Source organism: Protopterus annectens, chromosome 3.part0 (assembly GCF_019279795.1).
Source record: "Protopterus annectens isolate FY-2018-M chromosome 3.part0, PAN1.0, whole genome shotgun sequence".
NCBI lineage: Eukaryota > Metazoa > Chordata > Ceratodontiformes > Protopteridae > Protopterus > Protopterus annectens.
The window spans coordinates 368,288,344-368,314,381 of NC_056731.1; the positions used below are offsets into that span (position 1 = coordinate 368,288,344).

A 26,038-nucleotide genomic window follows, 5' to 3' on the forward strand; every position below is an offset into this window, starting at 1 on the left:
AAGTATGTAGAATCCTGCAATGACTACTCTTTTATGCAAGTTTAATTAAGTGAAGTGAGGAGTAGCCCTGCATTGCAGAACTGAGGTAGGGAAGTGGGATATGGTGATATGTTGTAGCTGTTTCTGTACATTTTTGCTACTCCTTTTACCCCACCAGGACAAAGTATTTCTTCATTTTGTTATCTCTTGTTTTAGGCAGAGTTCTGCGGTTAAGAGGATGTCAGGAAATTTGGTAGGTCCCACGCGTGTACTTTTTTTGTTGCATTTGCTTCATAGGTATATGTGGAATATTTTATAGGTGAGAAATTCTGGTAATTAGGAGTGGGTAAAGGTTATAGGCACAGGTGTAGATGTTGGGGCTGGTCCTGAGTTAGGGTGGATATTGGCACTTAGTTTTATGGTAAATAGTTGGCAGGGGTTTGCCCATTTGCTTTTAGTGAGAGATTTAATGTGATATTTTGGAGTAGCTGAGGATAGTTTTAAAATGCTTTAATTTGAAGTAGTTGATAGAGGCATGATGATATAGGGAAGATTTGATGTTAGGATTGAGGTTAGATGTTGCATCAGGAGGGCTGGCACTAATGGAGGAGGATATTAGCAATTATTGGTGAGGGAAATGGTAAACTGTAAAATACGAGACAGTACTGAAAGAAAGAGCTATTAGAAAGTAGAGAGAAGTGGTAGTGAGTAGTTTCATTGTGAATTATAAGGGGAAGGGTTAGGCTGTTGATAGGATGTAAAACCTTTCTGATGCTTTTGGGATGGGCAAGCTGTCCCTTAAATTTGCAGTAAAAGGAGGTGGATGGGAACTGACGATAGGGTAGGGGAGCAAAGTGAACCCACGCATAGTGAGGGTGAATGGAGTGGGACTACACCCCCTAAAGGGGCAGTAAGACAGGTCATCTACTGACTCATTTGCATAGCAAGTATGCTGGACATACCAATATAACTAACAACTCGCAGTTAATGCACATGTGCTTTGTTACAGAAAAGAAAAATAACTTTAAATGATGTGAAACCAGTACTCTGTTAATCCTTGGTTGAGAAAAATAGGCACTTTAGTAAGTACAGTTTATATATGTAAGGGGTGATACAGATTACTGAGATTTCAGGATGGTGGTGGAAGAAGGTCTTAGGGCCTTTCCAGCTGTAGATAAATTCAGCTGACAGAGTTAAATCTCACAGATATGTCACTTACATTTTACTTAGTTTCAAAATAGCTTTATGGAGTTTTGCAACCAGACAGGTTAATGCAGTCCTAGTAGTAAAAAGTGGCTGACTTTTTGAAGTCTGCTTGAAGATATTTTACAGACTGTGTGGAGGAATGAAAGAAATAGGCATATAAGAGATAAAAAAACAAAAAAACAAACAAAAAAAAAAAACAAAGGATTTAGCTGAAAATTAAAAGTGAATGCAAAAGTAGGGTGTACTCAGTGATAGGATGCCCTGCTAGTGACCATAGCACATTTTGAAGAGGTACCCATGATGGCCATCATGATTCCTGCTGTGCTTTACTAGGAAAAAATGCTTGTTCAGTATAGGGTAGGAATAATGACCATATTCGGCGATCATATATAATATTAATAATTACTGTGCTGCCAATTACTTAAGCAGTGGCTAAACAAATCCAAATTTCTTGAAAGACAACGGGCTGAGTTCAAGTTGGTTAACTTATGCTGTACAGTAAGCTATGAGACATTTTCTATTATAAGTTGTTTTTAGACATACTCTGTTATTATACTGTAGAATCCTTTAGGCAGGCACTAACATGCAGGCAATATGCCTGGTGATTGGAGTTCACACAGCTCTTTCATTAAAACATGCTTTAGAGTAAAAACCTTTCCATTCACATTCTTAAAGTAGATGTAGATTGCTGTGCAACTAAGTGGCATGCTGTGTGCCAAGTCAGGTTTTTGTTATCAGATTAGACATCCAATGATCACAAAATATTAATGCTACTGTACTTTATCTGCCCAGGGTGTTAGAGATTTTATTTATTTATTTATTTTACATTTGTTGACCGGGCTAGTCTAGCTGGATACATGTCCATTTTCAGTAGAGGCCCGGGGAGAAAAGCTCCACAAAACACAGTAATATAGAACAAAACTTGTTATACAAAAAAGAAATATTTTACAAATGGAAAGTAGTACATAAACTATTTCATAAGCATAGCCAAGAAAATACATCAGGTGATAAAATTGCTTAATGCAAAAAGGGATAGAAAACTTGTTTATCACATGACAGAACTTGTTGATTGACCTGCATAGAGAAATCACATTGCAGTTTTTTTTTTTATTTAATTCAGTGGAAATGGTAAAGTGAAAGTAGAAAAATAGTACTGTAGATACCTAGTAAAGTATTTGAAGTGACCAAGAACAGGTAGAGGCAATAAAAGGTTCAGTCAGGGTTAGTACAAGGACAGAGCCATTGGGAATTAAGCAACGTTTTTAGATGCTTCTTGAAAGTGGGTAAAGAAGTAAGTGCAGTAAGTTCACTTGGACGCTTGTTCCAGATAGGTCCAGTAGAGTTGGAGAACAAACAGTCCCCAGCTTTGTTGTTGGATTTATGGGAGGCTGCTAGGAGCTTGGTGGCAGAGCGCAAGGAAGAGAGGTTTTTATACTGAGTAATAAGGGTACAACGTATTGTAGTATTTGAAGGCTGATAGAAGATTTTGTGGGTGATGGTTAGTTGCTGTAGTAGTATTTGATTTTGTAATTCCAGCCAGCCTAGCTTAAGATTTGAGCAATGATGGGTACGAAAAGGGGCTCCTGTCGCAAATCTGGCAATATTGTTATATGATGTTGCTAGTTTATTGAAATTAGATTTAGATAAGTTTGTAAAAATTGGTGAGGCATAGAGAAGGGTAGAGAGCAGGTGCATTTGTGTGATGGTACTTCTGGCTGAGGCAGTAAGGAAGGGTTTCAGCCTATAAAGAGATCCAAGTTTTCTATTGACTGACTTGATGGTTAAGTTAATATGCGAATCAAAGTTGAGATTATAGTCTATTGTGACCGCTAGAAGTTTGGTAGTAGGGTCAGGGGTTATTATTGTGCCATTGTTAGAAGTTATATTGAAGGTAAAAGTAGATGACTTTTGTGTAGTTGTGAAAAGTAATAATTTAGTTGTTTTGGGATTCAGTAAGAGACAATATTGATAGAATCAGTTTTCAGCTGCTGTGAAAACTTTTTGTGTAGTAGTCTGAAGCTCAATTGGGGAGGATGCTGAACATATCACTGTTGAGTCATCGGCATATTGAATACAGATGGATTGTGGAAGGGACTTATTTAGATTGTTAATAAAAATAGAAAAGAGAGGTTCCAGTATTGAGCCTTGAGGCACTGCTATTTTGATGGGAAGAAGAGATGATATGTGATTGTCCCAAAGAACTGCTTGCTGTCTATTTTCTAATAAGGAATTAAACCACTGGATAACCTGGGTGTCCAAAGCAAAAGATTTAAGGATGTTTAGTAAGAGAGTATGGTTGACCATATCAAAGGCCTTAGAGAGGTCTAAGAAGAGAGCTGAGGACAGCAAGTTGTTATTCCGATTTTTTATTAATATGGTCTGTAAATGACAAGAGTGCAGTAGTAGTGCTGTGATAAGGTCTAAAACCGTGTTGGCAGTCTGCTAGAAGATTGTTTTAGAGAAGATGGTTGAGTAATTGCCAATGTACACATTTTTCCATGATTTTAGCTAACAGAGAAAGTAAGGCTATGGGACGGAAGTTGGAGAGTTTGTTAGAGTTACCACCCTTATGAAGAGGAATGATATGAGAGACTTTCCAGAGGGATGGGATAAAGCCTTCAGTTATGGTTCGATTCATTAAAATGGAGACAGGAAAGGCAAGTACTTTGGCTAAGGTACTCGTATGGATGAGATCCTGGTTGCAGTTTGAAGTAAAGTGCCTGTGTGGACTGAGGAGACAAGGTTGAAGCTAGGGAAGTAACAGTGGCAGAGAAAAATTTGTTGAAAATATCAGCAATTTGGTTAGGTGTATTCTGAGTGAGGTTAGAAGGAGTAGGTGTTTTTTAATCAATATTGGATATATTAGAAGGAGTAGGTGTTTTAGAATTACCTGGATTTAGTAGTTTATTGATACCTGACCAGAATTTCTGAGGGTTTTGGCGTTGTGTGTGTTGGAATTTCCAGTAATAATTTTTTTATCAAGGAGTATTAATTTCTTTGTTTTGTCTCTAAGTTGTTTAAAGGTTTGGTGGTCAGATGTGTTTTTAGTACTCTGCCATTTCGTCCAAGTTCTATTTCTATGTAACATTTTTTGTTTGGTCTCTTTGGTTAGCCAAGGAGCAGGCTCTGCTTCGGTTTTAATTAATCTAGTGGGGGCATGGTGGTTGAGAATTTGAAGGAATTTGTTGTTAAAGTATAAAACTGCCTCCTCAAGAGGTAAGTATTTTAGGGGAGACCAACTGCAAGCTTAGAGCTCTAACTGGAAGTTAGTTTGGTTGAAATTGGTTTTGTTCCTGGTTGTTCTGAATTGTGTATGGTTGGGGATAGGGAATTTTTGTCTGGTAATAAAAGTGGTTAGATGGTCACTGATATTATCAGGTAGTGTGCCCGTGGTATAAGCCATATGGTTAGTATTGACTAGAATCCAGTCCAGGGTGCTCTGTTTGGAGCTGGTTTTGTTTATTCGAGTGGGGACGGTAATGGTTTGATTAAAGCCATAGAGGTTTATGAGAGAAGTAGGTTTTTGGGAAATGCAACAATTCCAATCAATATTAAAGTCTCCTAGTAGTATAGTTTCCTGAGGGAAGGAGGTTGAGAGCCAGCTCAGTATGTTTTCAAGGGTATTAATATTGTTATCTGGGGGATGTAACAGCAAATGATATAAATGGATTTGTTTGTATTAATTTGTAGTTTGGTGATTAAGATTTCACTATTACTTTGTTTTTTTATAAAACTGTGAATGATACGGAGTACAATGTCGACAATACATATCATGTCGATAATAGTCTCAGAAGGCAAAAGAAATTTCTTCCTAGTACACCACTTAAATGCTAATGATTCTCATTAAAGTTCAGTTGACAACATAAGACAAGCCTGCTATACACATTCAACAACCTTCAGCATACTACCATGATAAAAAGTCTATCAGAACTGGCCATGGAAGTACAAAAAATGAGCTCCTGACAGCTTATAACTAAAACTAGTAGTCAATAGAGATTTGAGGCGTTAACTAAAATCAATAGTCAGTAGAAAGTGAATGAAATATTAATCTGACTCAGTAGGAAACATACATTCTCATTACAGCACTGTTACAGCATTCCAAATAAAACAATGACATTCAGAGTGAAGTTAGGACAAAAGCTCTCTGTGTAGCTTAGGTAAACACCATTCACAGTCTTATAAAAATAATTCACTCTATCAGCACTTACAGTTGGAGTCTGCAGCTGGAGGATGAGCTAAGACCATGTATAACAATATCTGGTCTGGAACTGCTTCTGTGAATGTGCATGGTACTCAGAGCAGTAAAGTGGCCTGCATTACATACTCTGGCTTGTGGGGTCCTCATTACTACTTACAATGCTTCAGCTCACCTCTCACATGCACAAGCTTGGCATCTTTACAAGTCCAGTGCAGTTCTCTAATACCTCTCAACATTCTGAGTTCTATACTAGCATCCCTCTCTTGTCAGAAGCGTGCTGCTGCTCTGAACACATAGTAGTCACTGATCATTGCCCCTAACCCCTCACCTGGTGTAAATGCCAGGCTATAACTCTCGATGGTAATCAGCTTACTATATTCACTCCCTGCTTACTATCCTACATGTCTGCAGGTCATTTGAACCATATATCACCCTCGTCCCATGCACTATCCTGACTTATAATGGATGCAAGCCACACCATGAACTTGAAATGTTTCATCATGCTGTTAATGAGGTAAATAATAATTTTATTATTTATTTAACATTTGTTTACCAGGAAAGTCCGACTTGGAATAAAGCCAATTTTCAGTGAAGGCCTGGTGAGAAATGCTCCAGACGCATGTCGTTGTAATGTGGGAGGAAACCGGACCGCCCGGAGGAAACCCACACAAACACAGGGAAGACATGCAGACTCCACAGAGAAGGCACCCTAGCTGAGAATCGAACCAGAATTTCTTGCTGGGAGGCGACAATGCTACTGCTGCACTACTGTGCCATCCTGTTTAAAAAAGGACATTCAACTGGCATAGTATGCAATGGTCAGTTCGTGTAGCATAATAGACATTCTCTTCTATGTCATGCATAATGTCACCAGTCCAGAATACCATTAGTTACATTTTGCACAATGTCACTCTCTCCATTTTTTTGATATATATATATATATATATATATATATATATATATATATATATATGGATCTACTATGAAACATTGAGTCCCAGATAATTGAACTTTTTCCCAAAACGAAAATCGTAAAAAATGACTTACCCGAATGGCAAAGTTTTTCCCAGGGCAAGTAAAGACTTGCCCATACTGACATGAAACATGAAGCAACATAAGTAAAACCCACCTAGGTGGGAGGCTATGCCCCCCCACACCTCCAATGTGGGGGGCTGCCCCCTCCACCCCCAACTAATATATACCAACTCCGGGATTGTACTGCGGTGGAGAAAAGTGCATGTTGGGCAAGTGTTTACTTACTCTAGGAAAACTTCACCGTTGGGGTATTTCAGTTTTCTCGATTTTCATCTCGGGAAAATGGCGTTCAGTTATATGGGCATTGATGTTTCAAGGTAGAGCTATATATACACATTTTATTGACTTCCATATAAAAACAAGATCGAAAAGAGACAAATAATAAAATATCATCACAAAAAAACTCCAGTCTTTAAACAACAGAGGAGAAAAAGTACTATTTATCTCACCTCAGCATTAATTTCTTAGTATTCAGAAGTACTTTGTTAGCCAGTTTTATGTATATGCCTCACTTCTTACCTCCCCCCAGATATCCAGTAAAATACTATCACCTTATTCCAATTGTTTGTTGCTTTCACTTTTCCTTTCTTATTCTCTTGGGTGGATAATATCCTGTGACAAGTTATAATACTGTTCAGACCAATCAACTCATTTTTTAAGAAATATTTCCCTTCCAGGCTTTGGCTAAAAATCTCCTAACCCAACAAACATAAGAATTATTGACTTTCCTGTCATACTCCAACCTTCACTACTCCATCTCAATCAATGAAAAATATAAAATTCCCATCTCTTGGGAATTATCCTACCAAAAATATTTTCCAGCTTGAATGATGTCATCCCAGATTGATGATGGTTGTACAAAGAATAGACGTGATGTGTGGTATTTGTAACTGGGAACATGTTGGTCTTGTTTGTTTTCTTTTATGTGACTGTACATTTGCCTGTGTCTTGGGTGGTAGTTCAATGAAGGTGTTAAAAAAAAAGAATGATATCATCTCAACATTCACAAATAGCTCTACACTGCCAGAAACTATAAATATTACCACTAATGGATTCCCACATCTCCAACATCTCCCTTCCCCTCTGCCAGACCCTTCAAAATTTTGCAATGGAGTTCTGAACCATCTATGACACCACCTCATATGAAGATCCCAGCCTACAGGTACAGGTTTCTGTTTGAATCCCATTTTTAGATACATCAACTGATTATGCTGAGATGTGGTGATGACCTCGTTGAATTTCCATCTCTGTCACAATTTCTCCATTACCTTGCCATACCTATCCTTTACTAAGATACTACATAGTGTAGTATCTTTAGTAAGATACTACATAGTGTACTATACGTTTCACTTTTCACATTCCACATTCCTCCACGTAGTTCCTCTCAAATTCCTTGACATTTCTACTACTGTTTCCTTAGCTATGCCTAATGTCTAAAATCAACGTTTAACTGCTGAAATTGTAGCCAAGCCCTCTTGTGCATGTTATATTTTTGTTTACAGTCCTTCCAGCTAAACAAAACAGGATAGCCTCTTTCAATACACTGTAGCAAAGAACCAATGTATACAAGTCATTTATTCCTCCATTCCTTCCCAAAAACTTGTTGACCCAGAATTGTTATCTTGTGATTATTCCATACCCCTACATATGTTAAACCCAAAGCCTTGTCATGATTACCTTTTAGAAATCTAATGGACTTTACAAGTACTTCATTCATTCGGGGCTCCCCCTGCTCCTCGGTGCCCTCCATCTTCTGAGAAGCTGTACATCCAGATTGTAAAGCTACCACAGCAGAAGCAAATGTGTACAGCTCAAAATCAGACATATCCCATCTATTCCATTTCTTAGGGAGTTGCAAATGGCCTTTGGCTATCCTTGTCCCCATATTATTCCAGATATATTTATCACAGATGCTTTGGACCTTTAAAAGCCATTTACCTTCTCATTTTGTAGGCAGCAAGTGTCAAGCAACATATATGATCCTAGGTAGAGCTATCATGCTGATAAGATTAATTATAGCCATTAATGAGAAAACCTTGTTGGACCACAGAGCTAGCATAAGAGTTATTTGTTGGTATAAGACATTAAAACTGTTCTCAAAAAGTCAGACATTATTAATTCACAATATTTAATGAGCATCTTCCTACCTATTTTATGTTCCTCTATCAAATTAGTGCTGACTACCACCCCAATTTGCACTGTTTTCACCCAATTACATTCCAAACCTGAAATGTGTTTAAATTCTTCAAAAATATTAATAACTTCCATTAAACAAAATCAAGTCTGTCGGATGTAAGCATGCAGTTATATGCAAAGTACTCACATTTAAAAGGAATTGTGTGTAAAAAACAGATTCTTTGAGCTAAGGTTTCCATAGCTAGGATAAAATGAATCAGGGATAAAGGGCACCCCTGCCTGGTACCTCCATTCAAATTTATATCCTAGGAAAGGTGTCCATTAATTAACATTTGAATTTTAGAGATCTTTTATAGTGCTTTGACTCAATTTAGAAACTTTTTGCCTGTCCCATATTCTCCAAGGCTTGAAACAAGGAACTTTTTTAATCTCAAAAATATAACCTCTGCACGAGATCACCTTTCCTGATCAGCACTGACCATATAATTTCTTAATAACCCACCAGTCAAACTTAGCAGAGTACCCCTTGACAAAATCCCTCTGATTAGATTGAACAATCCTGTTTAGAAACTTATAAAATATTTTTGCTAGGGTGGCAACTATGTGTTTTTCATCGATATTGATCAAAGGGTTAGACCTGTAATTGCTTGGTAGTCTTGGATCTAGGTTTTAGGCCTATAATTGCCTGGCAGTCTTGGATCTAGGTTTCAGGCCTATAATTGCCTGGCAGTCTTGGATCTAGGTTTCAGGCCTATAACTGCCTGGCAGTCTTGGACCTAGGTTTCAGCCCTGTAATTGCCCTGCAGTCTTGGATCTTGGTCTTAGGCATGTAATTGCCTGGCAGTCTTGGATCTAGGTTTCAGGCCTATAATTGCCTGGCAGTCTTGGATCTAGGTTTTAGGCCTATAATTGCCTGGCAGTCTTGGATCTAAGTTTCCTTTTAGGAGAAACACCACTATCACTCTTATGAAGGAATTGGGTAGGATTCTTAAATATGCACCTGAGTTATAGATTGGTGCTAAATGATGTACCAGCTCTTCCTGAAAAAGATTATAAAATTCCACTGCAAAGACCATCATTTCCTGGAGATTTTCCTTTTTTTAGGCTCTTTAACACCTTAGTTATATCCCAGAAAAGATATCTTTATCTATCCTCTTTTGCTCTTCATCAGTTAATTTATGCTCCCCCATCTAAATAATTGGTTTTGTTCCACAGAGCTTAACTTTGCTTCTCAATTTTGAGGTATATAATGAACTAAGAAATTCCCCAAAATATGTTGAATCTTGAATAAGTTATGTAACCTGTACTATCAACGGTAGATAAGATAATTTTCTCTATACTCCTATCTTTGACTTTTGCCACCAGCCGTTTACATGTTTTATCCCCCCTACACCACCTAAAATCCTGATAACAAATGAGCTGTCTTTTCATTAAAGTAGTTTTATGTTCTTCAATAAGTGCATACAATGGTGCTCTACATTGTATTATGTCCTCCTTCCTTACTTCCCTTGTATTCTAATCCAGGCTCATCTGAAGAAGCCCTAAATCCCTGCTCCCATGTCTTAATTTGTCTACTGCTCTGATGACTCCAATGACCTTCAAGCTTCATAAAGTGCCCCCGATTGCACAATTTATGGCATTTCAACAATCATGGGGAGCCAATGAACTATTCCTATCAGTCCTATTCTTATTCAATATCTCTGCTATGAGTTGTTTGTTTACCTTCTATACATTAATGATCTTTAATCCAGCACCGTGGTTTCCATCTCCAACTTAACATTCTACTACCCTCTACATGAAATCTTAGTGGTATTATCACATGTGCATGGTGTGAGAGATGCCTTTTCCCAATTTCAACATTCTCTACCTGTTCCAACCCTTACCTTTCATCATAAACCTATCCTGTCTGCTAGTTTGCAAACCTTTATGTCTTGAAAAGATACAGCCTTCCAGTGAAGAATTGCACATTCTCCAAATATCCACCCAGCATTCTTCCTCAATACATTTTGCCATTGCTTTAATTTTCCTTTCCTTTCAGCCACACTCCCTATCTATCCTCCAGTTCACTACCACATTAAACTCCTCCCAATCACTTCTCTTTCAAAATAATTTTGCCGCTGTTCATCAAATCTCTTGCAAAAATCAGGGGAATCCTCATTAGGACTATACAATGTCCCTATCTTCTCCTCCCGCTCCTCTATATCAAGTCCCAAAATTACCTGTCTCCCCTAGTTCTTTAATGCTTACTTCTCTGCATTTTCTAGTTAAGATAATTTATTTATTTTATTTTTATTTTACATTTGTTAACTGGGCTAGTCCAACTGGATTGCGGCTCACAGCAAGAGGTTCTCGGTTCGATCCTCGGCTGGGGTGCCTTCTGTCAGTCTGCATGTCCTCCCTGTGGTTGCGGGGTTTCCTCCGGTGCTCGTTTCCTCCACATCCCAAAGACATGCTGCAGGTGGATTGGACACTCTAAATGTGTGTGTGTGTGCCTTCTGTGGAAGGTTGGGCACCGGGCTGGCAACTCGACACTGTAAAACTCCACTGTCAATCAATGTGCGGACACAGTGATCCGCTGTGGCGACCCCTAACCGGGATAAAGCCGAAAGAAGAAGAAGAAGAACCGGGCTAGTCCAACTGGATATATTTCCATTTTCAGCAGAGGTCCGGGGAGAAAAGCTCCACAGTAACATTTAAAAGTTTATAATGCACAATTTTAAGAGAAAAAAAATGTAAGACAAAATAAAATGAGAGAGCAGTAGTTACAAAGTCATACTATTTAACCAAACACAATATTCAAAATAATTATTTACACATAATTAGTTAAAAATAGTTAGAGAGCCTTAGCTAAAGAGAAGTATATTAATTATGAGACACACAAACTTAGAAAGGAATAAGACACTCTTTCATTAAGATATGTGAGGTTGTTTACAATATGTTCACAATTTAATTCATCTCCTATTTACAACAATAATTTAAGACAGTTACCGCTACCCAGGGGCTTAGTGATAAAAAGGTAAGGGGAGGCAGGATAGAGAAAAATGGCAAAAGAGAATGCAGACAATTAGTCAGGGTAACAGCATGGGCATAACCAGTGTGTTTTAAGACGTTGCTTCAGCCTTTGCTTAAAGAGTGGGAAGGAGGGAAGTGCCGTTAGATCCGATGGCAGCATGTTCCAATATTTTCCAGCAGTATTAGAAAACAAGGAGTCACCTGCCAAGTTATTAGACTTGCTAATGCTAGCCAGTAGTTTACTGGAAGAGCGTAAGGAATTGAGGTTTGTATAGGGGATAATAAGGTTAGAGAGTATCGGCGTGTTGTTAGGTTGGTATAATATCCTATGGACAATGGTAAGTTGGGAAAGTATCAGAATGTTTTTTAGTTCAAGCCAGTCTAGCTGCTTTAGGTTCAGACAGTGGTGAGTTCTGAATGGGTTCCCGGTGGCAAACCTGGCAATATTATTATAGGAGTTAGTTTAGTGAGGTTATTTTTCTTTAGGTTGGTATATATGGGGGAAGCATAAAGAAGAGTGGACATTAGATGGGAGTGGGCAATATCAATTCTGGCTGTTGGCGTTAAGAAGGGTTTTATTCTATATAGGGAGCCCAATTTTCTATTTACGGTTTTTATTGTGTTATTTAATATGATTGTCAAATGTAAGGTTATTGTAAATTAAGACTCCTAATAGTTTGGTGGTAGAGTCTGGGGTTATAATGGTGCCATTATTTGATTTGATTGAGAAATTGATGGGGGGGGGGGGACTTACTGTTAGGTGTGAAAAGTAAGAGCTTGTTTTTTTTGGCATTTAAAAGGAGGCAACATTTTAGGAACCATGCTTTGACTGAGTTGAATACTGTCTGGGTTAAGGATTGTAGTTCAGTTGTGGAGTTGGCAGAACATATGAGCATGGAATCATCTGCATATTGTATGCAGATAGCTTGAGGGATTGCTAAGTAAAGGTCGATGATGAATACTGAGAATAGAAGTGGACTGAGAATGGAGCCCTGAGGCACTCCAAGGGAGACAGGCAGGTGGGAAGATAGTGTATTCTCCCAAAGGACTGCTTGTTGCCTATTGTTAAAGTAGGACTTAAACCAGAGAACAACCTTGGTGTCAAGAGCAAGGGATTCAAGAGTTTTTAGGAGTAGGGGGTGGGTGACCATGTCAAAGGCTTTTGACAGATCAATAAAGAGTGCTGATGAGAGGATGTTGTTATTACGTTTTTTTCTGATAGAGTCAGTGAAAGATACGAGGGCTGTGGTGGTACTATGAAATGGCCTAAAGCCATGTTGACAGTTAGCTAGTATATTATGTTGGGTTAAGTGGTTAATTAGTTGATGGTGAATACATTTTTCTATAACTTTAGCTAAGAGTGATAAGAGAGCTATAGGCCTGTAGTTGGAATACTCATTGGAGTTTCCGCCTTTATGTAGAGGGATAATGTGGGAGATTTTCCAGATATATGGGATTGTTCCTTCATTTATGGTTCTGTTTATAAGGATGGATACAGGATAAGCAACTGCTTTAGCTGCTTTTTGCAGGTATTCAGATGGTATTTGGTCTGCAGAGGGGGTACATGGCTTAAGTTTATGTATACATTTTGGATGTACAAGGTAGCGATGGGTTGTATTTGGAATGTTGGGAAAGTATTAGGTACAGAGGTTTGGGGGTTAGAGTTGTTTGTGGACAGTTGACAGGCTAGAGATTTTATGGTGTCTGTGAAGAAGGTATTGAAGGCAGTGGCAGTTTGAAGGGAGGTATTGTTATCAGCCCCTAGAGGGGGTGATGTACTGGAGTGTCCTGGGTGAAGGAGTCTATTAACGCTAGACCAGAATTTTTGTGGATTGTTATGGTGAGATTGCTGTAGTTTACAATAGTAGTTTTTTTGTCAGTCAGTATAACTTTTTTAGTAGTATTCCTTAGCTGTCTAAATGTTTGTTGCTCTGAGATATTTTTGGATGCTCTCCAATTGGCCCAAGATTTATTCCTAAGCAATATGAGTTGTCTAGTTTCTTTTGAAAGCCAGGGGGCAGGTTTGAACTTCATTCTGATAGAATGTTTAGGAGCATGCTTATCAAGGATAGTTAAGAATTTAGAGCTGAAATATTTAACAGCCTGCTCAAGAGGGAGAGTTTTTAGTGGGTACCAGTTACAGGCATTAAGTTCATTTTGGAATAATACAGGGTTAAAATGTTTGTTGGTTCGAGAGATCTTGTAAGTAGGGGTGTTAGGAATGTCATTCTTTTGTCTTATAATGTAAGTTAACATATGATCACTTAAGTCATCTGGTAGAGTTCCTACCTTGTCAATTTATTGTTGTTTATTAATGAGCATATCCAATCTAAGATACTCTCTTTGTTGTTGGGTTTGCTAAGTCTAGTGGTTGTGGTAATAGTTTGACTAAAGCCATGAAGATTAATATGTGATGAAGGATTATCCATGTTTACACATTTCCAGTCAGTATTAAAATCACCGAGTATAATGGTTTCTTGTGGGTAAGAAGTTGATACCCAGCTTAGAATGCCTTCTATTGTAGAGATATTATTACCAGGGGGTAGGTAGCTACAGATAATATATAGGGCTTTGGAAGCGTTTAGTTGAAGTCGGGAGATAAGAACTTCAGCCTTACTATCCTGAGGTGGGTTATAGGATATGGAGGAGATCTGTAGTGTGGATTTATACAGTAGTGCTACACCCCCACCCCTACGTTTTATGTGGTCAAGCCTCAATATGTTGTAACCTGGGGGGGTTATTTCATTATCTTTAGTGACCGGTTTTAACCAGGTTTCTGTGAGGCAGAGGATATGAAAGGAATGAATATCAAAGAGGGTATGGAGATGGGCAATTTTATTATTTATACTGCGGATATTGAGATGACCTAAAAGTAAAGAATTTGAGAGAGAGGTTTGGGTAGTTAGGGTGGGGGGAGTGGTAGAAGGAGTTGTAAAAGTTGGGATGTTTGTTGGGCCTGGGTTAGGGTGGATGTCACCATCTTTTAAGGTGGGAATTTTTAGGGCAGAAAATGTAGTTGAGGAAGATGGTTACATATTTTAGTTTTTTAGTTGTTTTATTGAATTTAATATGAGTAAGTCGGTGATACTTGGCTAGCAGGTAGCAGGGTATGGATGTGGTATTTATTTGAAAATGGGTACAGGTGTAGTTGTGACTAGCTGTTTGTTTAGGAGAGTAGTTGAAGTAGGCATGATTAACTTTATTAATGGAGGTGAAGAGATAGGCAGAGGTGAGAATAGATATGAGAGTAAATAGTATTATAAATTTGGTTAGGATAGGTTTAGTTGTTGAGGAAATATTTTAAAGGGTTTCTTGTATAGCTATAGCAGGAACTGGGTAAGAAAGACAAAGGAAAAGTGAAGGTTTTCTAAAGGTGTTTGTGTGGCAGCAAAGATAGGCAGTGAATTATCTTAAGAGGTTTATAAAGAAGTACTGGATGTAGGAGGTGTGGGGAAAATTTAAAATAGTTGGGGTGTGGTTAAATTATATAGATTGGTTGAAGCATTAGATTAGATGGTTGGGAGAGAGGGTGTGGTTAAAGAAGTATACGTTTAGGACCCCTGGGGTGTGAGGGAACTGGGGGTAGGGGAGCAGAGTGAGCCTGCACGGCGAATGGAACGGGTTACAGCTGAGAGAAGCTGAGAGGTAATCAGTTATTCAGTGTGACTGAGATCTATACATCTTTAAGTAGGTATGTGGCACTTTCTTTAATTACTTTCTAAACAAGAAATGTAAAGGGTGTCCTTAGTTCTATGTGTATATGGGAGTAGGTATTTAGTAAAGAGCCCAGAAGCAGGAGTAATTAGGAGACAGAAAGATTGAGCTATCTAGATAAACTACTGTTAAGACAAGAAGGTAAATCCCTGTTTTATGCCTTTCTGGGGAAGGGGGTATATCAGGATGTAAAGATCCTACAGGGATAGCTAGAGGTAGGTGTTTGATAGAGCTGGAGGAGCTCAGCTAAAAGTACAGAATACAGATTTTAAAGCCTGGTTTTCTGCTGCCCTCTAGTGGCCTATGAGGGGAATTACACTAATTCACTAAGCTAGATAGGAGGTAAGGCAGAGAGGAATAAAAAAAGTGGGAAATGGACAGCCTCGGGGTAGGTCCGCAGGTGTGCTGGCCCTTACAAATAGATTACCTAAAGCACTCACTACTATACAGTTAAATCTGTAAAAATGTAGGATACCACCTACACTGTGAGGCTGAGTGAAGCACTTCTAGGTAGCCAACGTACAGGTGGGGTTTTCTTTTCAGTTCAGTAAGGATTTCTTTTTTGTTGCTATATTGTTGAATAGGGAGACAGACTATATCACAGCACTAGGCTTATAAGCTGAAAAAGGGACATAGACAAATAAATAAAATTAGGCAAATTAGGTTACAGTCTTTGCAAAACTGAGAGGAGAAATGGTGGGGAGGAGTGCAAGTCAGTAGCTGAGTGGAATATAAAGAAGCAAAGCAGGCTAGACACAGAAAAACATCATACAGATTCTTGAAAAAAAAAACTAATATTGTGGGACACATAAAAAAAAGCATTAGCCCCCTACAATTTTCTTCAACTAATCAGTATTCACTTTAGGAGCTTAGATAAAGAAGATAACAACAGAGCAGATTAACAGTTAAATACAACATTCACAGCATTCACAGCAACAATTAATGCTTTCATTAGCTAGAGAAAATTATTGTACAGTATAGTGCAGAAAAACATTAAATATCAGCATATACAAATTACTAAAGCAACTACATCAGATAAACAACAACTGAAATATACATGCAGTAGGCAACTCCAGGGTAATTTCTTGCACCTAGGTATTTGGAGTCATAATCCACATAATATCAGCCTGTGCAGGTTCTAATATAACTAGATCAAATTACATTAGTAGGACCTTGCATGAGGTAAGGAAAGGCTAGGGTGAGTGACTAATAGCTAAGTTAATTTACAGACTAAAAACAACTCAGAAATACCAGTAAGTAGGCTTATCAATAGCTATATTAAGTTTCCCTCTTGTAAATACAGCATCCAATTAAATTGTTTTCCCAGTTGCAGCAAGCAGGTCAAGAAAATCAGAAAATAGTTGCCCGGATAGAAAACTTCACGTCTTTGTACCTGGGAAAAGTATCCAGTTTCTAAAAACAGGAGATAAAATAATCAGCACTCTATGCCTGAGCACTTTTTAAAGTGGGCTATAAGCATAACTAGTAAAACATTGTTACATGTGTCTGAAAGAGTAATAAATATCAGCACATTGTGACCAAATACATTTAAAGGAGGCAAATAAGCATATACAATCAGCGCTCTATGCCTGAGCAGTTTATAAAGTGGGCTATAAGCGTAACTAGTAAAACATTGTTACATGTGTCTGAAAGAGTAATAAATATCAGCACATTGTGACCAAATACATTTAAAGGAAGCAAATAAGCATATATAATCAGCGCTCTATGCCTGAGCACATTTTAAAGTGGGCATTAAGCGTAACTAGTAAAACATCGTTACATGTGTCTGAAAGAGTAATAAATATCAGCACATTGTGACCAAATACATTTAAAGGAGGCAAATAAGCGTATATAATCAGCGCTCTATGCCTGAGCACTTTATAAAGTGGGCTATAAGCGTAACTAGTAAAACATTGTTACATGTGTCTGAAACAGTAATAAATATCAGCACATTGTGACCAAATACATTTAAAGGAAGCAAATAAGCGTATATAATCAGCGCTCTATGCCTGAGCACTTTATAAAATGGGCTATAAGCGTAACTAGTAAAACATTGTTACATGTGTCTGAAAGAGTAATAAATATCAGCACATTGTGACCAAATGCATTTAAAGGAGGCAAATAAGCGTATATAATCAGCGCTCTATGCCTTAGCACTTTATAAAGTGGGCTATAAGCGTAACTAGTAAAACATCATTACATGTGTCTGAAAGAGTAATAAATATCAGCACATTGTGACCAAATACATTTAAAGGAGACAAATAAGCGTATATAATCAGCACTCTATGCCTGAGCAGTTTATAAAGTGGGCTATAAGCGTAACTATTAAAACATCGTTACATGTGTCTGAAAGAGTAATAAATATCAGCACATTGTGACCAAATACATTTAAAGGAGGCAAATAAGCGTATATAATCAGCGCTCTATGCATGAGCAGTTTATAAAGTGGCATATAAGCGTAACTAGTAAAACATCGTTACATGTGACTGAAAGAGTAATAAATATCAGTACATTGTGACCAAATACATTTAAAGGAAGCAAATAAGCGTATATAATCAGCGCTCTATGCCTGAGCACTTTTTAAAGTGGGCTATAAGCATAACTAGTAAAACATTGTTACATGTGTGAAAGAGTAATAAATATCAGCACATTGTGACCAAATACATTTAAAGGAACCAAATAAGCGTATATAATCAGTGCTCTATGGCTGAGCACTTTATAAAGTGGGCTATAAGCGTAACTAGTAAAACATCGTTACATGTGTCTGAAAGAGTAATAAATATCAGCACATTGTGACCAAATACATTTAAAGGAAGCAAATAAGCGTATATAATCAGCGCTCTATGCCTGCGCACTTTATAAAGTGGGCTATAAGCGTAACTAGTAAAACTTCGTTACATGTGTCTGAAACAGTAATAAATATCAGCACATTGTGACCAAATACATTTAAAGGAGGCAAATAAGCGTATATAATCAGCGCTCTATGCATGAGCAGTTTATAAAGTGGCATATAAGCGTAACTAGTAAAACATCGTTACATGTGTCTGAAAGAGTAATAAATATCACCACATTGTGACCAAATACATTTAAAGGAGGCAAATAAGCATATATAATCAGTGCTCTATGCCTGAGCACTTTATAAAGTGGGCTATAAGCGTAACTAGTAAAACATTGTTACATGTGCCTGAAAGAGTAATAAATATCAGCACACTGTGACCAAATACATTTAAAGGAGGCAAATAAGCGTATATAATCAGTGCCCTATGCCTGAGCACTTTATAAAGTGGGCTATAAGTGCAACTAGTAAAACACTGTTACATGTGACTGATAGAGTACTAAAATATCAGCACATTGTGACCAAACACATCTAAACGAGGAAAATAAACGAGTATATTAGGGTACAAACAGCTCACTAGGTAGCGACTGGATATTACTGCTACGGAAGACAGCCCTTTCTGTTATACAATTTGAGTATTACCTATCCGTTTGCCACAGCAGATAGGTGCGCACCAATCATTATCGTCCTATCACTATCACTCCTCATTTCTGAAGTTTAGGAAAAATACAACATCTTAAAAGCATAAAGCCCCCCTGCATTTTTTTCCACCTCCCTCCTGTTTAGCTTAATTTCTTACAGGAAAACAATAGCTGCCTTGACTTTTTCCAGCTTATTTCTAATCTCTTATCTTTATTTGGAAGCTCATTCCCCCTCCCCAGGCTTGCTTTCCTACAGACCCTCATTCATCCTGAGGTAGGTCATACATGAACCTTGGATATATAATTGATCTATGCTCAATTCACAGTTGAGATAACTCTAGGAGCTAAAGTTACAAAAGAACACTTGCAGGGTACATGGATGCTCCATCCACCTTATATGACAATGTAATATCACCCTGAACTCTATCTCCTTCTCCCTCTCAGATCACCAAAGAAAAACGTTAGATTTGATTTGTTTTCCCCGTATGGAATGAAGAACCTTAATATGAAATCACAAACTTATTCTCATTTAAACAGGAATTATTGCAAATCAATATCATACAAACTCAGAATGTAAGGCTTTGTTAAAAGAAACATGTGAATCAAGTTCTAGGTCACTAGATAGTGCCAATGCCCTCTGCTTACAGCAAACACTAAAAGGAAAGAACAGCATTAAATGCAACACTAGCACAATGATAGTGCAATGAGTTGTCATTACTAATCCTCTGAGCATTAATTTCTCTTGTAAGATAAAGTCAAGGGTGGCTCTCCACAATAAGTTGTTTAATACCGCTTGAATGCATTTCTTACTTCTAAGAAATTAGGAAAGACTATGAACTTGGCAACATTTTAAATATATGCTCAGACATTGCTAACTTCCTATTTAACCAGCCAGCCAGTCCTTGACCGATTTAGAATTTCTGTAGTAGTACGAATATTGTCTGCCAATCACCTGACTAGTCTCATTCTCCCCCACAACCCTTGTTACTATCATAATGTTCATTTCAACTGCTTCCTGGTGTATTCTGTGCTGATGTATCACAGTAGGAGTAAAATTACATAAGTTTCCATTGGAAGGTCAGTGATTACATAATACTTTGATTGATACAGAGTACACTGCTGGCAGCATGATATAACCATGCAACAAGAATAGCACAGAACTGTCATTCATTCATTTATTTTTTCATTCATTCATTCTTTACTTACTCAGTTACTCCAGTTTAGGGTCACACAGGAGTAGTAGCCTGTCCTAACTCTGGGTGCAAGCAATGAAACTAATCCTTGACAGGTCACCATCCCATTGCAGGACACACAGGAACACACACACAATATATAATATACGTATATGTGTGTGTGTATATATATATATATATATACATATACATGATTATATTTAACTACAATGCCATTTCACTTAATAGCCAAGGAAAAACACTACATCATTTAATCTATACCTCATTTGATCAATGCTACATTTCACTGACATTCATTTAATTGGCAATTCCATACACAGTAAATATACCGCCAACAGCTTTTTTGTGTGGGGAGAAGCCCCCTCCTACCCCCAATGTGTGGGGGGATCTGCCCCTCAAAATCCCCTAACATAAATATACTATGTCCATAGTTGCACAGCCAAGGAGAAACAAGAAGGTTCCTTACACTCTGAATCGCTGCTGGGACACATACGTACACTTCTAGACATGTTGGAACAACAAAAAAGAGGAAATCATCATGGTAAAAACACTGATCAACACTAATTTGCATTGTAATTCCTGTTACCCAAGCCCACACCAGCAGCCATTTTCTACACCATTTCAAACTTTTCAATGTAATGAATGTCAATCAAATGCAATGCACATCAAACCATTTTTTGATTAAATGAACCACCATTTTTGCCAATAAAGTGAACTTACAAACAACTCTAACCTGTATATATATATATATATATATATATATATATATATATATATATATTTATATAGAGGCATGATGGAATTTTTTAATGTTATTTTATGCTTACTGTTCTGACTTTTTGTGATGCCCTCTTCCATGAGTGCACATTTTAAAACAGATGCTAATGCTTGGTGGTATGGGAGACAGTAACTAATAATTCATATTTTGTCATATATTTTATGAATTTACTTCGTTTTATAGCTGTGAACACTATTATTGATTATTTTGACTGCTTTAAGTAAATAAATAATTGCACACTAAATATTTGCATCATACAGTTAAAGTATCTCAAAACAATGAGCAGCATATCATTACCAGCAACCATAACCATTTATACTCACTTGATTTTACCTGGACCTTGACCATAACCTTTGGCTTCGAGCTTTCGATAGAAGTTTCGCAGTTTGGCTTCAAAATCTCTTCTGTAAGGAGCAGGAGCTCTTGCTCGTTGCAAGCCTGCAAGGACAAACAAAATGATTCTGTGTCACCAAATCAGTCACTAATCACAGGCATTTGGTCTGCTGCTGGAAATGCTTCATGCTATATTCAGGATCCTGAATGTTCATAGGAATTCATTTAAATCACCAAACGTATTCTCTGAATGCAACTGAATCTGTAAAATGACAGCTGTGCCAAAAAAAAAAAGAAGAAAAGAAGTACAAAAGAACTACTACAGTAGGATCTCCTTGTACTATCACACTGTTAACAAACGGCAAGGGGTCTCTGTGAAGGGTGATTACTAAACTTTACCGTGGTCATATTGTTTTCCTTAATCATCCATAGGAGGTGTAACATATCAGAATGCACAGCTGTGTAACACTTCCTCTATGGAATGATTAAACTAAGTATTAATAGGATCTCTATGAGCACAGTATTCATATGACTTATCCTTCATGTCTGGTCTAAAGAAGTCTTTCACTAAAAGCATGCACTAGAGGGTTCATACCAAGAAATAATTAGGGGCAGGTGTTTAAATTCTTAGTTTTCAGCCCATTCAGTTACAGTAAATGTTGTGCCACCTGCAGCACACCATTTATGTCATACTCACCTGTGCCTATCAGGCTCCCTCTGGTACTCTTCAGTCACCTGAGAATGATTATTAAAGGTAATGTCCTTCTGATGTTCTGTTAGTCACCAATACTGATAGATCAGCAAGTTAACATTATCTTGTACACTTTTACCACAACTGTTATAAACTGCAAAGTAACTGCAGAGTAGATTTTCAAACCATTGCTTCTATGAGCAGGTTACAGACAAACAGTAATGATACCAATGAAAATTCATACAACGTTCCTGGAGTCTCTTAATAATATCACTTTAAATTAAAAAGTATGCCACTTTCAAATAACAGCAGGCTGATCTGCTTTGTTTAAGGTACAGACAGTTCTTAACACTTAACTGATGGTAATAAAGCTAGGTTTTGTGCTTCTTAAAATTCTATAACTTACATCACTAATTCTAAAATGCCGAAGAATAAATGGTAAAAAAAAAAAAAAAAATTACGTTTTGAAAACTGACCACAAAATTAATTTTGTCATCATACTCCCATGTTTTACACACCATTGTCAACTCTTGTTCCTATCCCCATCACAATAACTCGTGCCTAACCCAGAGCTGCATCCGAACACCAATTCCCAACAAGTTCTTACCATGTCAGAGAGCAGAGGACACTTCCTAAACAGTTAGTAATTCTACATAGGTGTCAGTCCACAGAATTCTCTGTCCATTAACTAATCCAACAGCATTTGCAGCTTTGTTCAAACTATCAGTAGCCATGTTTAACCAAGTCTTTCATCCAGCGTCACAAAAATGCATTTAAACATGTGGAATGTGTACTGGATGTATATATATCAATTGTTTTTTTTTAATTCTGCTTCTCATAAATCATTCATTGGCTGAGTCAGGAATTTCAGAATATACCAAATGTTTAAGCAAACAGGTACATTTTATTGATAACAAGAGGCAGCTCAGCATAAATAACCTTAACACTTCAGCATCTCACACCCAACTGACTGTAGCTAAGAAATCACAGTGTATTATGGACTAGGTTAATTCTTAAAAGGGCAACACCATACAACTGGCTAAAAATGGCAATGGCTATGTGCACACATACAATATGTACAGACACTTCAGTAACTTTGTACCTCTTATCATCATAATATGTATTATTTCAAGTCAGTGAAGTTTGAGAAGGTGATATTAAGAGAACCAATTCCAATAACAACAGAACACTGCTAAACACTGATGACAAATGGCTGAAGATAAAAGTAAGAAAGTAATGTTTCTCAAACATAGAATAGTCCCCTTAAGGTATGTGGTCAAGAGCACTGAAGATGGACAGCATACAAAAGAGAGTTTAAGGTAAATGTATTTGAGTATTTTATGAAGAAGGTGTTGGATTTACTAACATCTTAATTTAAGTAAGCCCTGGGCAGAATGGGTAGGTCAAACTGCTATTATCTGTCATTGAAATCTGATTTCATTTCAGATTCTTTTCCTAATAGTATGTATTCTTAATGAATATATCTAAATGGGGAATAATTCCTATAAATACTGCTCATTATACAATGACTTCTCATTAATATTAAAAAATGTGCACGTTGATTGTTCAGCCGTTGCAACCAGCATGCCCATTGTAAAGTGAGCATATAGCAATAAAATAAAATCCGGTCGCTGAAGTATCATTCATCGTCTGGACTGTTCTATTGATATATGCCACTGATGGCAGACCAAACACAAGAAAAATAAGGTATATTCTGTAAAACTAAAAAAACAGAAGTGTACCTAATTTTACCTCTGAACCAACCAGATGTTTGGAGAATGTCCACATTTTTATCTCATTAAAAAAAAAAGCAATGGAGATTCTTTTTTCTCCATTGCTTCTGTTGAACAGCACTGATATACTTGCGCAAGCATGAGAAAGTTAAGTCCCATAAACATATGCAGTACATCAGAAAATGCAGAAGAATGGGGAAGGAACACTACTATACCATTATACACAGACATTATTTAAGAAAAGTAAGCAATTTCTTTCATAAATAATTTCATTGTATAATAGCAATAACCCACTCCTAGGTGTGGGTAATTCTGGATTTACACAGCTGCCTTTGCTTTTATCACTCGGGCTTCGCTCTTATGATCAAACTACACCAACCATGGGTAAATGCAGCATTACCCACATCCAGTCATGGGTTATTGCTTAAATATATGACAATATGCCAGTCTATGAAGAACACATTTAATAAATAAAACACATAACTTAATGTTTCAGCAACTAAATGTTTCAGGAAAGTCCTTCAGTGTGTTACAGAAAAAGAATCTTCACAGTATAAATCGAAAAACACACCCTAAGTTCTATTAGTATATTTAATTTAATTCATTAAAAATATCCAATAAAAATACAGAATCAATTAAAACAATGTTAACACTGAGGGATGTCAACAGCATAAAAAGAGACACAGAAGGTATTAAAGTACTGCTGGTAATTTCACCAACTATTACTGACAGCTTACCATCTGAGCTTTTCAATAATAATATGTTTTATTTACAGTTTCCATCCTGAGCTGGCCAATGACTGTGTACTATAGATAAATGATACAAGATACTTGTTATATTGTTGTTGTTGTTGTTGTTGTGTCTTTCGGCTTTTCCTGGTTAGGGGTTGCCACAGTGGAACTCTTGTCCGCTAATGATTGGCAGTAGATTTTTACGTGCCGAGTTGCCAGCCCTGATGCACAACCTTCAACGAAGGTACGCCCATTCACGTATGTCTCCACACAGAAGACGCTCTAGCTGAGAATCGAACAGGACAACACATACTGTGAGGTGACAACGCTACCACAGCACCACCACCGCGGACCATAAGATACTTGTTATATAAAAGTAATATTCAGTTAGTAGATAGCCCTTGGGTTACAACACCTTGAATTACAGTAGATATAAAAAGTGTACACACTCCTGTTACAATGCCAAGTTTTTGTGATATAAAAAAATGACACCACAATAAATCATTTCAATCCTTTTCCCACCTTTAATGTGACCTATAACCTGTACAATTCAATTGAAAAACAAACAAATCTGTTAGGGGAAAAAATATAAAAAATAAAAAACGTACAATAAGCTGGTTGCATAAGTGTGCACACCCTTAAACTAATACTTTGTTGAAGCACCTTTTGATTTAATTACAGCATTCAATCTTCTTGGGTACACACCTGCCATCAATTAAAGAGACTTTGATTAACCCCTTCAAGAAAGTCCTTCATTATCTTTTAGATTTCGCTATGATTTTGTTGAGAGGTTTTTGGTAGCAGTGGGTCAACCACTACATTCTGACAGTAGTGACTTAAGAAGATAAATTCTTGTGTTGCAGTTAGTTATATATTTCCTCATTCATTTTATCACAATCAAATATCTCTGGTTTATGGGCAAAATCACTGAAGTGCCTGTGTGTGTGTGTGTGTGTGTGTGTGTGTGTGTGTGTGTGTGTGTGTGTGTGTGTGTGTGTGTGTGTGTGTGTGTGTCCATATGTATGTATATCTTTACGTGTGGAGGGTTGTAAATGCTCTCAACTGTCCATTATTTTGCAGGACATTACTATTACTGACTTTTTTGTCAAATGTTGTGGTCTGTTCCTCGTAAAGTTTGTTCTTCTTTTCTGGCAAATCAATAAGGGCTGCATTCAGTAAATAATGATGATGATAGACATTAAGTTTCAAATTTAATAGCCTTCTAAAACGGATGCTAATGCAAAGCCTTTTTGTTATTCTAGCAAGTTTTTAAGAATATTAAGGCAATCGCTCTTCCTGATCTTGGTCCTTTGTCCATCATTACTTTTTTGGTTTCTCCTTGATTATTGAGCTAAGAAGATGAGGCCTAGGTGGTTGTAATTTGTTGCACAATGGGGTGCACACTGTATTCTGACAGCAGTTAGCTGAACAGATAAATATGTATTGATTCATTCATATGATAGCAATCAAATATCTATAATCACAGTCATGCAAGTGGTTGCAATTAATGTTTTTTTTGTGTGTGTGTGTGTGTGTGTGTGTGTGTGTGTGTGTGTGTGTGTGTGTGTGTGTGTGTGTGTGTGTGTGTGTGTGTGTGTGTGTGTGTGTGTGTGTGTGTGTGGATTTGGGTGTACAAAGGTTAAAATGAATATACTCTGTCAGGAATACTGGGAGAACAAATGAGTGTAACTAAGGAAATGATTTCTTTGAACTGATACAGGATTTGAATTGCCTACACATAGCAAAGCCTTGTTAAGTTTAATTCTGACGATAAACCAACAAACAGAAAACTAGTAAAATAGAAAATAAAGTCTAAACCAAC

At 37.3% G+C, this 26,038-nt stretch overlaps 1 protein-coding gene across 1 annotated transcript in view; it reads right to left on the reverse strand.

The window, feature by feature from the left end:
- HECW1 (HECT, C2 and WW domain containing E3 ubiquitin protein ligase 1) overlaps positions 1–26,038 on the reverse strand; it is a 2,794,797-nt gene that overhangs the window by 569,815 nt on the left and 2,198,944 nt on the right. The window contains exon 21 of the mRNA XM_044065592.1: positions 21,052–21,166. Coding sequence (XP_043921527.1) covers positions 21,052–21,166 — 115 coding nt within the window. The remainder of the gene's footprint in view (positions 1–21,051; positions 21,167–26,038) is intronic.